The sequence below is a fragment of the Neoarius graeffei genome, chromosome 9 (genome assembly GCF_027579695.1).
Source record: "Neoarius graeffei isolate fNeoGra1 chromosome 9, fNeoGra1.pri, whole genome shotgun sequence".
NCBI lineage: Eukaryota > Metazoa > Chordata > Actinopteri > Siluriformes > Ariidae > Neoarius > Neoarius graeffei.
This window is the reverse complement of record NC_083577.1, coordinates 56,297,972-56,314,300: the sequence shown is the minus strand read 5'-3', so window position 1 is coordinate 56,314,300 and position 16,329 is coordinate 56,297,972. Positions and strand designations below refer to the sequence as shown.

At 41.4% G+C, this 16,329-nt stretch overlaps 1 protein-coding gene across 3 annotated transcripts in view; it reads right to left on the bottom strand.

Moving 5' to 3' along the window:
- epha3 (eph receptor A3) overlaps nucleotides 1-16,329 on the bottom strand; it is a 138,170-nt gene that overhangs the window by 45,338 nt on the left and 76,503 nt on the right. For all 3 annotated transcript variants that reach the window (XM_060929871.1, XM_060929873.1, XM_060929872.1), the window contains exons 4-5: nucleotides 5,442-5,597; nucleotides 784-1,119 (exon numbers count right to left, since the gene is read on the bottom strand). In XM_060929871.1, the coding sequence (XP_060785854.1) occupies nucleotides 784-1,119; nucleotides 5,442-5,597 (492 nt within the window). The remainder of the gene's footprint in view (nucleotides 1-783; nucleotides 1,120-5,441; nucleotides 5,598-16,329) is intronic.

The window sequence follows — 16,329 nt, the reverse complement described above, 5'->3', positions numbered from 1 at the left end:
TGTCTGTAACCTCAGTTCTAAAGCTTGCGCTAAATCATCTACCAGTTTCTGCACATATCACTTTAAAGCTGGAGCAGAACTGACAGAAGAGACAGAAGCCAAGACCTCATATGGCTCAAGAGCACAACTGCTCATCTTTACAGAGCAAACCCTAGTGGAATGGAAGGCAGATGGCCTTGCGTTCCAACTTTATAGTAACCTGAGGAATCATGACCTTCATGCTGCCTGAATGGACTCCAGCACCTGCAGACAGATACTGTATGTCCACAAACTGCTCTGATAGCACAGGAAGTTTCAGGAAAGGGAGGATCAAAAACAAGCTTGTTGAGATATTAAGTGCATGTTTTCTTCTCTCCAAATACAATTTTGAGCTTTGTTGCACATTGCTGGCAGGAAATTGAATTGTCTTTATCAATCTCCTTTATGAAAATTCTGGAGAAAAATATACTTCCAAGGTTATTTTAACATATAAAAGTGTTTTTATTATTCAAAGCTAGGGCACACCTTCATTACAGCCTGTTTATCATCTGTGGGATTCCATTAACATTGACTGAAACAGCACTGACATATCAGTCAGTGAAAGGCTGTCTGCAATTTTACTCTGAAGACTTTGTTTTGCCTGATTTTAGTCTCAGAGTATATAGCACGCCTGCTTTGGTAAATAATTTTAAATACCACTCCTTCATTTCACCATCACTATTTGTTACAATTATGTAAGACAACTACTATAAATCCTCTGGCTTTTCTTGAGCACAGTAAGAGATGATGTAAAGACAGCCTTACCTGCTTGGTTGGTAGTTATAGTGACGATGGCATACTGGCGCATTGCAGGGGCCAGAGAGGAAACTCCATTCTCTGCCTCAATCTCGAAAGTATAGTTGGTGTGTGCCAACAAGTCAGCTACAGTCACTGTAGTGTTCACAAGGCCCGAAGCACGGGGCAGGAAACGCACAGCCCCTCTGCATGGCTCGCATTGTTTAGACCCAGCCAAACAACGCTTACACACTACTTTAAACATCAAGTCCTTCCTGCCACCTGTGTCTTCTGGCCAACTCCAGTCCAGGATCACTGACGTCTCATTGATGACTGAGATCACATTCCGAGGAGCAGAGGGGGGACCTAATAAATAAGAAAGTAAGCATGTGGGCAAAATACTATCCACAAGGAATTTAAGGCTGTTCTGTCATCTTATGAGTTTTCCATAGCATAAGTGATTTTGAAGTAGAGACGTTGTCCTTCATGTCTAATGCTATATTGTACATAAAGAATACAGAACTGTATATTTTTTGTCAAATCCTTTAAAGTTATGGCATTACTTGACATTTTAGGGGTATGTTCTGAAAGGATTGCAATATTAATTTTAAAGACTGTTGTTATAAAAAGGAAGTGGGGATAACATGCAGGCAGGCCGATTTCATCTGATTACAAAAGCAGACTTAGAAAAAAAGGGCTAGACGTTTGACTGGACTCACCGCTCTTTCCATATGATCACAAGAGCAATTTGAAATGAAATCTGAGGATAAGGGATGGAGCAAGACACCGAATCTGTCCAGACCTCAAACAAACCTAAATTGATCTTGGCTCTGCTCTGAAGATGTGAGTAAGTGTGTGGAGGGTTAAGAGGGGATTACGTTTCAAGATAAAAACTAGTGTTTGGTCGTTTGATTTGACATGAAGAATTTACACAGAGCACTGTTGTACCAAGTTCTGTCTGCTTAACTTTGACTAAGATCTCCTAAAATCTCCAAAAAGATAAAGAATGAGGGAAAGGATTCAACTTTGCATTAAGGAAAGACTCATTGCACAAAGGGGCCCCCCACACACAAATATGCTTCAGGATTATGTAAGTCCTATCCATTTTAACACTGGCATAAGTCAGCATTTATGATCAATTATGAGATGTGCTGCAAAGATGACATAATTACTTACATCTTTAAAATGAGTCAGGACCTATGACTTGAAACAAAGAGGATTTCTTTTTTCAGCAAAGCACTGCAAATATGCTTAAGCCTTCCTTTCTAATGAAGAGCTATCAAATAAAATCCTTTTCAATATCATAAGGATAAAAAAGGCATACAGTCGATACAGACCACAGCCATAAACAATCTTGTCTGCTTACAGGTCAGGGGAAATGTGGAATTCTGTTGCGGGTTAACATCTTTGCCAGAGCACAGCATCCTTTGATCTGGACTTATAATAGAAATCACAGCGTGCCATTTAACGTTAACAGACTGGCTGGCCTGCCACCAGGAGCATGTGAGGTGTGCCGGAGTAAGCCATCCATTACACACACACACACACACACACACACACACACACACACACACACACACACACACACACCTCTTCTGACAAGCAGCTCAGCTCCGTGCTCACTGAGGTGTGAATGTGGCATTCAGGGCCACTATAGACTTAAATTAGCAGTGCTACCACAACGCTGAGACACCACACATTCTGGACCCGTGACTTTCAGAGTGTGACATATGAGGGCTGTTTGTGTGGTGCTGAGAGCTAAATGGTTCACATGGTATTGATTAATGTACCAGATATGTAACATCCGTTCCTTTCTACTGCAGGCCTTTTCCTCACGTTCAGGATTTATGCTATTGAAAACACAAGTTTTATGGGATCATAAAAAGGAGACGGGTAGAAATAAACAGATCTATTTTTATATACTAAAAGCAGACATAAATATGTGCACCTTTGAAATGCCTCTTGCTGGTAGGGGTCTAGAAAATTACACATAAATATTCAGTAGTGATGTATAACTGAATCTGTACTATGTAGCTACAGTATGCACAAGAGGCAAATTATATAAAATGCAAATATCAGCTGAACATCTCTAAAGAATACTAAATGAGTTTTACGTTTAAAACAGATCATATCAGAGAAAGGTTTACTGCAATTGCCATGCTGTTCTCAAGACCATGCTAAAAGCTAATCTGTTCTACTCGGAGTACCTTCCTTGCATCTCTGGAGATTCTATCTAGATAAATGTCTGTGTTTGGGGAAAACTGAAATTAAACTCACATATGCTGCATCAGTACTTTCACCGTATAACTTCATTTCTCTGAAGTTTAAAAGACAGACTTGTTGAAATTATGAGTGCATCTAATCTCTCAAATGCAAAGTAATGGTAAGTACTGAGGTGAAACAAAATATCAGAACAGCTCTTGATGCCACACATAAATATGACATCTATCAGTATTTATCTGGACTGCTTTAGATGTCACATAAGAGAGAGATTTTTTATACTTGGCCACAGAATGCACCACTTTTGCCATATTTTTACATCTGAATCAGCTCTGATGCAATGACATGATTGATGGATAATGGCAATGGAGTGACACATGTAGAAATGTGAGTGGCTGTGTACCATCTGCAGCCTTGTCTATTAAACAGAGTGGACTTGCTTGCTCCTTGGTGCAGGCTCTGGGAGATCCGTTGCCTGGGAGACACAATGTCTAATTGGACTAATATCAGGAAAATCAGAAACCTAATCAGACTGAGCCAACACAAATCCACAAACCCCAGAACAAACTCTAAAAAAGCCTTCAGATTTGGGATGGAAACTGTACAGAACAATGTGTTTTAAATATAACTGTGCTGTTGTGTTAAAACTGCCATACATTAAATTAAGAAGTAGTCCAGCCAAGAAATAAATACTTCATGTTTTAATATGGTGTTACACTTAGAAATTCAGAACTATTTCCAGTACCAGTCAAAAGTTTGGACACCCCTACTCATTCATAGGTTTTTCTGTATTTTCAATATTTTCTACATTGTAGAACAATACTGAAGACATCAGAACTATGAAATGACATATGGAACATGTATGGAATTATGTGGTAAGCAAAAAAAAAGTGTTAATAACAAAAACAAACTCATCTCATCGTCTCTAGCCGCTTTATCCTGTTCTACAGGGTTGCAGGAGCCTATCCCAGCTGACTACGGGCGAAAGGCGGGGTACACCCTGGACAAGTCGCCAGGTCATCACAGGGCTGACACATAGACACAGACAACCAATCACACCTACGGTCAATTTAGAGCCACCAGTTAACCTAACCTGCATGTCTTTGGACTGTGGGGGAAACCGGAGCGCCCGGAGGAAACCCACGCGGAGAACATGCAAACTCCGCACAGAAAGGCCCTCGCGGGCCACAGGGCTCGAACCCGGACCTTCTTGCTGTGAGGCGACAGCGCTAACCACTACACCACCGTGCTGCCCCCAAAAGCAAACTATATTTCATATTTTAGATTCTTCAAAGTAGCCAGCGTTTACCTTGATGACGTTTTGTACACTATTGGTGTTATCTTAACCAGCTTCATGAGGGAGACACCTGGAATGCTTTTCAATTAACAGGTGCCTCGTCAAAAGTTAATTAGTGCAATTTCTTAATGCATTTGAGATTATCAAAAAGTAAGTAGTAAACAATAAAAATACAGTAAATAGCCCTATTCCACAACTGTAGTAATCCATATTATGTCAAGAACCGCTCAACTAAGTAAAGAGAAACGACATCCATCATTACTTTAAGACATGATGTGTCTTTTAATCAATGAAAATAAAGAAAAACCATTGAATAAGAAGGTGTGTCCAAACTTTTGACTGGTACTGGCTTATGAGTTCATATGAAAAGTTACAGACAAAGTTACTGTCCATAAATACAGGATGTCCCAAAAAAAATGTACTCACTCTTTAAATTACAATAAATGCATTGATTATTGACTTAGAAACAAGATTAATGGTTAAATGCATAAATGCATGTTTACAAAGTTACTTTTGACTGGTACTGTCTAATGAGTTCATATGAAAAGTTACAGACACTACAGAGCTCCTCTTTCTTATTATGGTATTCATAGAAATAAATATGGAATTGATTGCAATGTTTTAAATACTGTCCATAAATATACAGGGTGTCCCAAAAAAATGAACTCACTCTTTAAATTACAATAAATGCATTGATTATTGACTTAGAAACAAGATTAATGGTTAAATGCATAAATGCATGTTTACAAATGTTCAAACTGACGACCACCATGTTCCAAACACAGCCAATATCGTGGACCAATGCATTCAATGTGAGTACATTTTTTTGGGACACCCTGTAGAGTTAAAATGCACGGTAATATTATCGACTTGGTTTCTGAGAAAAAGAAAAAAATAATTCAATCATCATATTTGAATGTTAATTGATATGTCCTTGTATTATGTATGGTTGTAATAAGAGTACTCTTAATTAGTAAGACTAGTATTCATTTTCAGTTATACCCAGCTAAAATACAAAGTACGTTCCATTTCTAGTTGAAGTAACCGTTATCTGTATTTCATACGATGCAAGTGAAATGATTCTACATTCGGATGAAGATGATGATTTAGCTGTCCAAGATCCTCTCTACTTTTGATTGAGCCTGGTAACGGTGCAGTTATGAATACATACGGGTGCAGGCCATTGACACAGGGTCTCCTTCTGCTCGGAAGTAGTTCTTCTCACAGCTGCAGTGCACAGCCCCCTCCTTGATGGTGTAGCTGTGTGGGGGACACTTTGAACACTTCATATTCCCAGACGAAGCTTTATAGAAGCCAGGCCGGCAAGCTGTGAAGACAAGCATTATTGGAAGACAAATTAGAACGCGTAAAGACTTTAACCAACAGAGTCATCCATTACCTCATTACCATGCTGCCACCTTTAATGGACTGGATGATTTCACATGACAATATCCATCAAGGGATCCACTGAAAAGACTGACATGAACCAACCCAAAACACTCAGAGCATGAAGAGTGAACACTGAAAGTGTGTGACGAGAATGAGGATGAGAATGGGTTTGTTCCTTTAAAGGGGGGAATCGTTTGCCAGACTGAAGTCTGGTGATAAAACATATTTAAAAATATGCTGCTACTCTCTCCCTTTAGTGACACGTCCAGGAGATGTTGCATGAATTATGCAAATACACCTCTTAAAATGGAAAAAAGCACTCTTTAAATATCTCCGGTATTAAATTCTGCTCAGCAGCTCATCTGCTCCTATTCACGAGAATCTCATTCCATTATACATAATGAAGGGGTAAAAATTACGACAAGCCTGCTAATTACAGGGGCTCACACATCTGCATTCCACTCCTTTCTTTTTACAGGTTCAATACTTGTCACTTGATATCGTTGGTGAGCCAACACTTTTAAGTCTGCAAGAAACTTTTTTTCTCAATTGCACTTCATAGCTCCTCCCTGGAATTTACAGCAGTGTGGCTGAATTATATCTATCTGGGAATGCAGTACAAGATCATTTGATCACATAACACAAGGCTCTCTTGGGTATGACTGTCACTAGCAGACCTGTGACAGTTATTGCACATTGTTCAGGATTCCCAGTTCTATAGCACTGAGCGACTAAAGTGATTTTTCTCCATAACAGCCCTACAGTGTGAGCAGACCAGGGAGGCACGAGGCCATGTGATATATAAGAAATCGGGTTTGCATTAACCTACTGCTCCTTGGAGAATACAACAGCCACTGTAAAAGCCCCAGCTGACCAAAAGAAAAAAAAAAGATCAGTGGTGCCTATTAGCCCAAGTTATGGGAAATCAAATGTGACACAGTGCTTCCTTGGCAAATCAGGAATCACAGAGTCCCAAATGAGATAAGCACACAGTCTGCATAGCTGGGAAACACTTTGCTGCAAGATCGTGCACTCCTGAAAATAGCAAACATGACTTGATTTATTTAGTGCTTAGCCTTGCGTGTTTTCCAAGAGTACACATGAAAAGAGATCAAACTGAGCAAATAACTAAAAATAGAAATGACACATAAACAAGTGACCCTCTCTACTTGTGCGGCCATGGGAACTCCCGGTAAAAAAAAAAAAAGGTGCTTTGCTTCAATCATTGTAGTGCTTCGCTTGGACAGCTCTTTAATGGAAGCTTGAGAGGTAATCATTTCTGGTGACATCCCTCTCTCATCTCTCACAACCTTTATATGTAGTCAAGTGATAGGGTATGAATGGCATTAACTAGAGACTGGTCTTCACTTCCTCTACATCACAGAAATCTTCAGCTATTCCCTGATTAAGCATGCAGAGTGCGTGATGAAACAGAAGTGAGACCATCTTCCTCACTTGTTGGTTGGAAGTGAGCAATCCACCTCACTTAGAAATGTGTGCATGAATGTGTCTGAGAGAGAGAGAGAGAGAGAGAGAGAGAGGTGCTGTTATTGATTGCACATGTGCTATGAGGAGACACTGGAGCTGGCTTCCAGTCTAACAGGCTGGGAAGGGAGGTGACTTTGGAGAGCCACAGAGGTGATTTCTTATCCAGGGCTTTTTCAGCACACTTTACATACATACTCAGTCTTCATCAGGAGGCACAGACACTCTCTGAGGAGTGGGGCTTAATTAGGATATGACAGATGATATTATTTTGCTCATCTTTGTTATATAGTGTTTAATAGTGAAGGGTCTGAAAATCCATCCATCCATTACCCTTAACCGCTTATCCTGTGCAGAGTCGCAGGCGAGCTGGATCCTATCCCAGCTGACTATGGGCGAGAGGCGGGGTACACCCTGGACAAGTCGCCAGATCATCGCAAGGCTGACACATAGGCTACGTTTACATTACGTCGAATCAGCGGATCATCAGATTAATGTTCTTAAAACGATTCGCGTTTACACTAAAACTGTTAGCCGTGCACACAGCAACACCAATACGCGGATACGCTTGGCTCCGCAGGCATCCTGCGCTCCAAATCACTCCGCCCTGAACAGCGAGTGCCCTCTGGAGGGTGCGCACTCCGGCCCTGCGCAGCTCACAGAGCGCGCGAGTGAAGTGAACAAGCCACGATTCGGGACTGAGCCGCTGTGTGTGTGATCCCAGCGCACATCACTTACCACTTGCAAGTGGAAGGATGGCAAGCCTAAAGACAATCATAACTACACAATGGGCAGTATTTGCATCAGTATTTGCAGTATTTTCATACTTTTATACTCTTTAATGAAAGGTGATACAAGGCGGAAGTCCGCGCCGTTTTTCAGCAGTCGCGTCACATGACCAACGCCAGCGAATCAGGAAGGTGGATGTCACAGTGACGTTGTCCAATGAGATGCCAGCTAGAGCTCAGCACAGCGTATTCGCGTATTCTGAATGTTTACACAGCACCGGAGCTGACACGATCTGGATTGAATACGTGGACGCTGGCGGATTCCCGTTTCCTGGCTTTTCCAGGGGGTTTAATGTAAACGGACAGTGCGTCCGCAAAGAAAACGAGACAGATACGGTCTAATGTAAACGTAGCCATAGAGACAAACAACCATTCACACTCACATTCACACCTACGGTCAATTTAGAGCCACCATTAGCCTAAGGGCCTCTGCATGCTCTTGCGACAAGGCTTTCACAGATAGCTTTTCGCAGACAGTTGTAATTTATCGTTGAGCAGGGAGTAATAGGCGTGCGCGATGTTATTCACTGCCACAACGGAAGGGGGCGCGAAGTTGCGAAATCGCTAGGAGTAGTTGGTGGGTGTGGTTAGTGGAGTGTTTATCCTCCGGTTACTTATAATGACTAGAACTGGAGTCGTATAGATGTACGTACTTCCTCACTTCCTCGATCAACCGCTCTTCGTGCTGCTCCATCTTCGCTCGTGTTTTTAAAAATGGCGGTCGTGAAAACAAACCAAACCGGGAAAGTAGGGAAGCGGAAGTGCGTGTACAGCAGATGTAGAGTGGACCAATCAGAGCCCTCTTGTCTGCGAGGCTTCTGCGGTGGTCACAATTTTTGGGAGGTGCACGCAGAGTGTCTGTGAAGGTGGGGGGGCTACGCAGATGCCATCTGCGAGGACTGGGTTGTCAGCATAAATTGGCCTTAACCTGCATGTTTTTGGACTGTGGGGGAAACCAGAGCACCCAGAGGAAACCCACGCAGACACGGGGAGAACATGCAAACTCCATGCAGAAAGGCCCCCGTTGGCCACTGAGCTCAAACCCAGAACCTTCTTGCTGTGAGGCGACAGTGCTAACCACTACACCACCGTGCCACCTTAGGGTCTGAAAATGCACAGCATATTTGTAAGGCATTGTTTACAGTGCATTATAGTGTACTCTATACTGTCAGTATATTGTTATACACTGTTCAGTGATACACATAATTGTATTATATCTATTATGGGTAATTCTTCAGCAGAGAGGCCAAAATTATGAAATTATTAAGACTGCCTTAACTTGTCAGCTCAGTGATGTTGCTAAAGTATGGAATCCAAGGCTGAAAACCATATTTAAAAATCATCACCCCAATTATAGCAATGTCGCTTCAGAGAAATCTTGGTTTGAATTTGAAGAAACGAAAGTTCCATTTTTTTCTGACATAATTCTGTTTCTGACTTTTCTTTCCACATAAAAAATTTTGCATTCAGCGTTAAACATAGACAATTTTTCTATGCTTTTTTAGGGTCAAAAGATAGCCTATACAGCATGAAATTTTTATTTAGTACCATTATCTTGAGTACTGCAACTAAAAAAGTTACCACATTTTGCTGTGAATGCAATTCAGTTACCGAAGAACTACCCTTATACATGTTTGATTATTATAGGTGGTGTTTGAATGGTGTCTGCATGGATTATCTTTAGCTCCGGGTTGAAAATAAGTTCTGTCCACTGCTCACTTGCTTGTACAGAATAAGCATGATAAATAGAACCTTGCAGTAAAATCATACAAGCTATGGATGTGACAGAAAGAACTTGAGCTAGTCAACAGCTCCACATCAATCAATAGACTGTGACAGAACATGCTGGCTGGATCCGTTTACTGTTACACCCATACAGTAGCTCACAACGACTGGCAGGCTGTGGGGAACAAATGCATTCATTCACCAGCTCCTGTTCAGACTAATTGCCTGTGAAACTGAATCTGTCTCAGTAGAAGGCTATAGATGCGCCTTCCCTGGGGACTGGCGAACAAAAGCCAGGTCAGAATCCCCACTCCAAGTTCCACGCACAAATTGCAAATGTCTGCCGCAGTGATTCAAAAAGAGATATTTCCTGGAAGCCTGTTTCAGCTTCACCGGCCACAAAATGAAAAATATGGACATTTGCTTGATCAATCAATCCATTCCTGTCACAAAATACCTTCATCTATAATTAAAGTGTTGAGTGAATGTCTCTTTCATTGTAAAGGAGGAGGAGGAGGAAGATTCTTTTGTTCCTGCAATCTGAGGGAAGGAAACATAAAACCATATACAGTACCACTGAAGTGCAAACAGTCCTATATGGCAATGAAAAACAAATTTAAAGACTATTTATAAACGGTAGCTCAAAGTAAAGGTCATTTATAGACCCCATGCAGTGCCTGACTGTATTCTAGTACATTAGGCAAAATATTAAATCTAATCAAAGCACACACATGGGTTTCATTTTTGGTCTTAATCGCATCATAACCAGCCTGGACACCTCCAGAGCTCTCCTGAAGTCTATGCTCAAATGACCTGTAACTATGATCAATGTCTGCGAGAGTTTACTCATTGTCTTTTAGTGCTTTTCTGCCAGAGAGTGTAACAGTGCCTGGTAAATTAACTGTCACATTGCATTTAATTGTTTCCACTTTTACCTGAGCTGTACCACATATCTATCTGACACCCCCCATATTTGTTCAGGCATCAGGCAAGCTTATTTGAGACATACATGCAACTAGATAGAACTAGTGCAGATCATTGATTATTCAAAGGCAACCGACCTGATAATCCCTCTGGTTACAGTTTTTCTGTTGGACAGTAAAAAACATACAGTGTCTTGCAAAATAATTAATCCCCCTTTAAGTTTGTCCTGTTTTGTCGCATCACAAGCTGGAATTAAAATGGATTTTTTGGGGGGTTAGCACCATATGATTTACACAACATGCCTACAAATTCTCATCTCATCTCATTATCTCTAGCCGCTTTATCCTGTTCTACAGGGTCGCAGGCAAGCTGGAGCCTATCCCAGCTGACTACGGGCGAAAGGCGGGGTACACCCTGGACAAGTCGCCAGGTCATCACAGGGCTGACACATAGGCTACATCCACACGACAACGGGAACGAGATTTTTTTTTTAAATATCGTGTCCACATGGGCAACGGATCAGTAAAATATCAGGTCCATATGGCAATGCAACGCTTGCTGAAAACGACGCAATACACATGCCACACCTCTACGTGTGCTGTAAGACGGTCCCATCGGAGACACCAGAACAATAGAAGAAGAAGCAGGACGCATGCGTATGTAACGGGTTTATTTTTTTCCACTTGCCATTGTGCGTAGTGGTGGGGAAATTCTGCGCTGGCCCTTTAAGAGCGCAGGTAGTTATGGGAACAAGGCGCTGGCCTCTTTCAGTTCGTTTTGGAAATGTAAGCACCAATGCCACTGGACGTTTGCAGCCCGTCCTCAGCAGTGTATTTGTGTCTCATTTCTTCAGAATAAAAAGACTGGTGAACAACACAACACAACGTCTGTTACACACATAAACCCCTTCTTCTACCCAGCGTGAAGCACTCACAGGAACAAACACACAACAAGAAGAAGATGGCTGTGACTACGCGAGGAAATCGTGCCTTCTGTGTGTACAAATTAGTTTTATTAGTGTGCATAGTTTTATATAACTTAATTTTCTTATTGTGTGTGAACATTTTGAAAAGCATTTTTATATAATTTATATAACTTTTTATATTGTGTGTGAACATTTTGAAAAGCAGTCTTATCCAATTAAAAAAAAGAAATTCAAGAAATGGTTCAGTTACTTGTTTATTTAAAAGAAAAGCTGTATACAAAAGTGAATGCAATGCAGTGGTTCATACAAAACAGTCTGTTGAAGGGTCTTCTGACCCTTTTCCCCTCTGCCTCCATTATAGTCAGGTAACTGTTGCTTTGTGTGGAAGGCTGTACTTTCTGTTCATCAAAGCAGGTGTAAATTGTCTAACCTAACTGACCTGCCAGACAATGTGTAAACAATTTCAATTTCTGTTGTTACGAATGATGCGCGCGAGAGTGCTGCTTGTTCTAGTCATGTGGTTGTGACGTCATCGTAAACAAATCCGTTCTATTCATCCAGACGACTTCGCAACGGCGCCGTTGCCAGATTTTTTTCACTCTGGAACCCGTTCTCAAAAGATTTCGTTTTGGGGCACCCAAAACGCCGGTGCCGTGTGGACGCCAGGCCGAAACGATAAACAATTTTATCAGATTCACCTGAATCCGTTGCCATGTGGACAGGGCCATAGACAACCATTCACACTTACAGTCAATTTAGAGCCACCAGTTAACCTAACCTGCATGTCTTTGGAGGAAACCCACGTGGACAACATGCAAACTCCGCACAGAAAGGCCCTCGCCGGCCACGGGGCTCGAACCCAGACCTTCTTACTGTGAGGTGACGGCGCTAACCACTACACCACCGTGCCACCCCTGCCTACAAATTTAAAGGTGAAAATTGTGGTTTTATTGTGACACAAACAATAATTAATATGAAAAAACAGAAATCTGGAGTGTGCATAGGTATTCACCCCCCAAAGTCAACACTTTGTAGAGCCACTGTTTGCTGCAATTACACTGCCAGTCTTTTGGGGTATGTCTCTATTAGCTTAACACATCTAGCCACTGGGATTTTTGCCCATTCCTCAAGGCAAAACTGCTCCAACTCCTTCAAGTTAGATAGGTTGCGCTGGTGTACAGCAATCTTCAAATTATGCCACAAATTCTCAATTGGATTGAGGTCTGGGCTTTGATTAGTCATTTAAATGTTTCCCTTTAAAAGTGAAGTTGTTTCCCTTTTAAAATGTTTCCCTTTTAGTGCAGAAAAGCACTTAAAGACAATACATTTAAATGTTTCCCTTTAAAGCACTCCAGTGTAGCTTTAGCAGTATGTTTAGGGTCATTGTCCTGCTGGAATGTGAACCTTCATCCCAGTCTCAAACCTCAGGCTGACTCAAACAGGTTTTCCTCCAGAATTACCCTGTATTTAGTGCCATCCATCTTTCCTTCAGTCCTGACCAGCTTTCCTGTCCCTGCAGATGAAAAATATCCCCACAACATGATGTTGTCACCACCATGCTTCACTGTAGGAATGGTGTTCTAAGGGTGTTGGGTTTGCGCCACATGTAGCATTTCCCATGATGACCAAAAAGATGAATTTTAGTCTTATTTGACCAGAAAATCTTCTTCCATGTGTTTGGGGAGTCTGCCACATGCTGTTGGGCAAACTCCAAATGTGTTTTCTTTTTTCTGGCCACTCTTCCATAAAGCCCGACTCTGTGGAGTGTACAGCTTAAAGTGGCCCTATGGACAGATACTCCCATCTCCGCTGTGGATCTTTGCAGATCCTTCAGTGTTATCTTTGGCGTTTTTGTTGCATCTCTGATTAATGCCCTCCTTGTTCGGTCTGTGAGTTTTGGTGGGCGGCCTTCTCTTGTCAGGTTTGTAGTGGTGCCATATTCTTTCCATTTTGCTATAATGGATTTAATGGTGCTCCCTGGGATATTCAAAGTTTAGGATATTTTTTTAGAACCCAACCCTGATCCATACTTCTTCACAATGTTGTCTCTGACCTGTTTGGAGTGCTCCTTGGTTTTCATGTTGCTTGCTTCGTAGGGTTGCAGAGTCAGGGTCCTTCCAGAACAGGTTGATTGATACAGACATCATGTGACAGATCATGTGACACTTTGATTGCACACAGGTGGATCTTAATCAACTAATTATGTGACTTATGAATTAAATTGGGTGGACCAGCTCTTATTTAGGGGTTTCATATGAAAGGAGGTGAATACCTATGCACACTCCAGATTTCTGTTTTTTTCATCTTAATTATTGTTTGTGTCACAATAAAACAACAATTTGCACCTTTAAAGTGGTAGGCATGTTGTGTAAATCAAAAGGTGCCCCCCCCCCCCCACACACACACACAGTCCATTTTAATTCCAGCTTCTAATGCGACAAAACAGGACAAACACAAAGGGGGATGAATACTTTTGTAAGACACTGTAGCAATCCTCAGTTAGTGTAGTATTTGTCTGCCAGAGTTTCTTCCTCTTTTTGAATGCATTGTTCTGCTAACTTTTGGCAATAATGATTTTAATCATTAATTTTAATGTTTTAGATTTATTTTAATTTATTTATCAACAGAAATTATTTCATTATCTCATTATCTCTAGCCGCTTTATCCTTCTACAGGGTCGCAGGCAAGCTGGAGCCTATCCCAGCTGACTATGGGCGAAAGGCGGGGTACACCCTGGACAAGTCGCCAGGTCATCACAGGGCTGACACATAGACACAGACAACCATTCGCACTCACATTCACACCTACGGTCAATTTAGAGTCACCAGTTAACCTAACCTGCATGTCTTTGGACTGTGGGGGAAACCGGAGCACCCGGAGGAAACCCACGCGGACACGGGGAGAACATGCAAACTCCACACAGAAAGGCCCTCGCCGGCCCCGGGGCTCGAACCCAGGACCTTCTTGCTGTGAGGCGACAGCGCTAACCACTACACCACCGTGCCGCCCAACAGAAATTATGTCTATTTTATTTTTTAACCAATGCTCCACATAAAAATCATAAAATCATATATACTGTGTCTGCTCACTTCATAGGGTATGACAAAACTGTATTGTACACACTCACTAGTGCCTTTTGAAATTCAGCCAGAGGAATTTTTTGTTTTATTTTTTAATCCTGGGTTTGGATTTGTTACAGTGCCATCACATGCCACTCATTCTAGTGGAAAAATACTGTTTGCACACACTTGAAGTGCAGATCACATTTGCTTTGAGTTAATTCAGTCTTTGTGGGATACGGGGAATAAGCCAGATACTCCCATGCTTTGTTGGAAGATAAGTAGATATCTTGACATCTCATAAACATGCCAGTGAATGATTCTAAATGGTAAATACAGTAATCACAGTCCCAAACTCTGTCCTTTTCTCTATCCTACTCATACACATAACAGTATTACTTTATTTACATTGACTAAATAAAAGCTATGGTTTTTATGTAAAAAAAAAAAAGACCCACAGCCAAATGCCCCCACTTACAAAACACATGCATTCACACAGAGACATGCACACATAAATCACAGATCCAAATGCTTAGCCTTGCACTCACATGAGCTATCTCCCACTGAGTGGGCCATTTGTAACTGCTTGTACACAGGAGAGCCCAGCTGTAGCACAGAGAGTGGCCTGAAATGTGATCAGAGCTCGTCAGCGAGTCTCTGTTTGTCCTGGAGCCTGTACAATAGCACTAGAGGAGAATGAGGCTACCTCACCCTGAATCAATACACACTGCCTTGTAAACAACTCCAATGACATCCCATATCAGTTGGATACCCCAATAGCAGGGCTTGGTTTGAATAGAAAAAGGTTTTCACCTAGCAGCATAAACAACATCTTTGAATTCACTAAATTACAGGGTACTCTGTATTCTTCGTTTGCACGTGATGTCATAGCTAATTATCATGAGGCTTTGAACCGGAAGTGGGCCATGTTGAAGGATATACACAAACTCACGCGGCACACATTTACTGTAGAAGATATGCTCGAGAGGTTGTTGCGCTGAAGAATTTCTTTTGTTTCTTCGCTATGCCTACCCTTTGTGCTGTAATTGGACGCAGGCACAACTCTATTCAAGACAAGGGGACTTATACGTTCTTTAGAATTCCAAGAATTATAAATAATCCAGGAGAAAAAAAAACGAGAGTTGTCCACGGAGTGTAGATGTCAATGGCTGTCCAACATAAACTGGGCTGATCTAAGTGATGAGAAAGCAAAAACCACACGAGTCTGCAGTGAACATTTTATCAACGGTAAGTGCTACGAACTAGTTATTAATGAAAAATCGCAACATATAAGAAATATTGGATCATTTAATAGCCTGGTCGTGCATAAACTCGCAATGATCATCGAGTGTGTGATCCGACAATCAAAGGCTTCAACAATTATTTCATTTTAAAAAGAGCTGTATAAAATTTTTGATGTTGCTGCTTTTATTTTGCTTTTTCTTTTCATTAGGGAAACCAACTGATCTCTACAATTTTACGGATCCAGATTGGGCTCCAACACAAAATATGGGCCACAACAAAATCAAAGGTGGTACTAAAGTGGTAGCTTGAAATGCTAGGCTTACAGAGTGCAGAAAGAAACACAAAATTATTAAAGAATCTTCCCAAACGATCACAGAGTCAATCGAACAAGAGTCATGTCAATCCACTTACCTCAAATACTGCAGCCTCCTCGCCTGGTGAGGGCTCTTTTATAACTAAATATGTTATATAGTGTGTTAGATACCTATCTTTTGAAGCAGTCAAAATAGATTTGAGAAA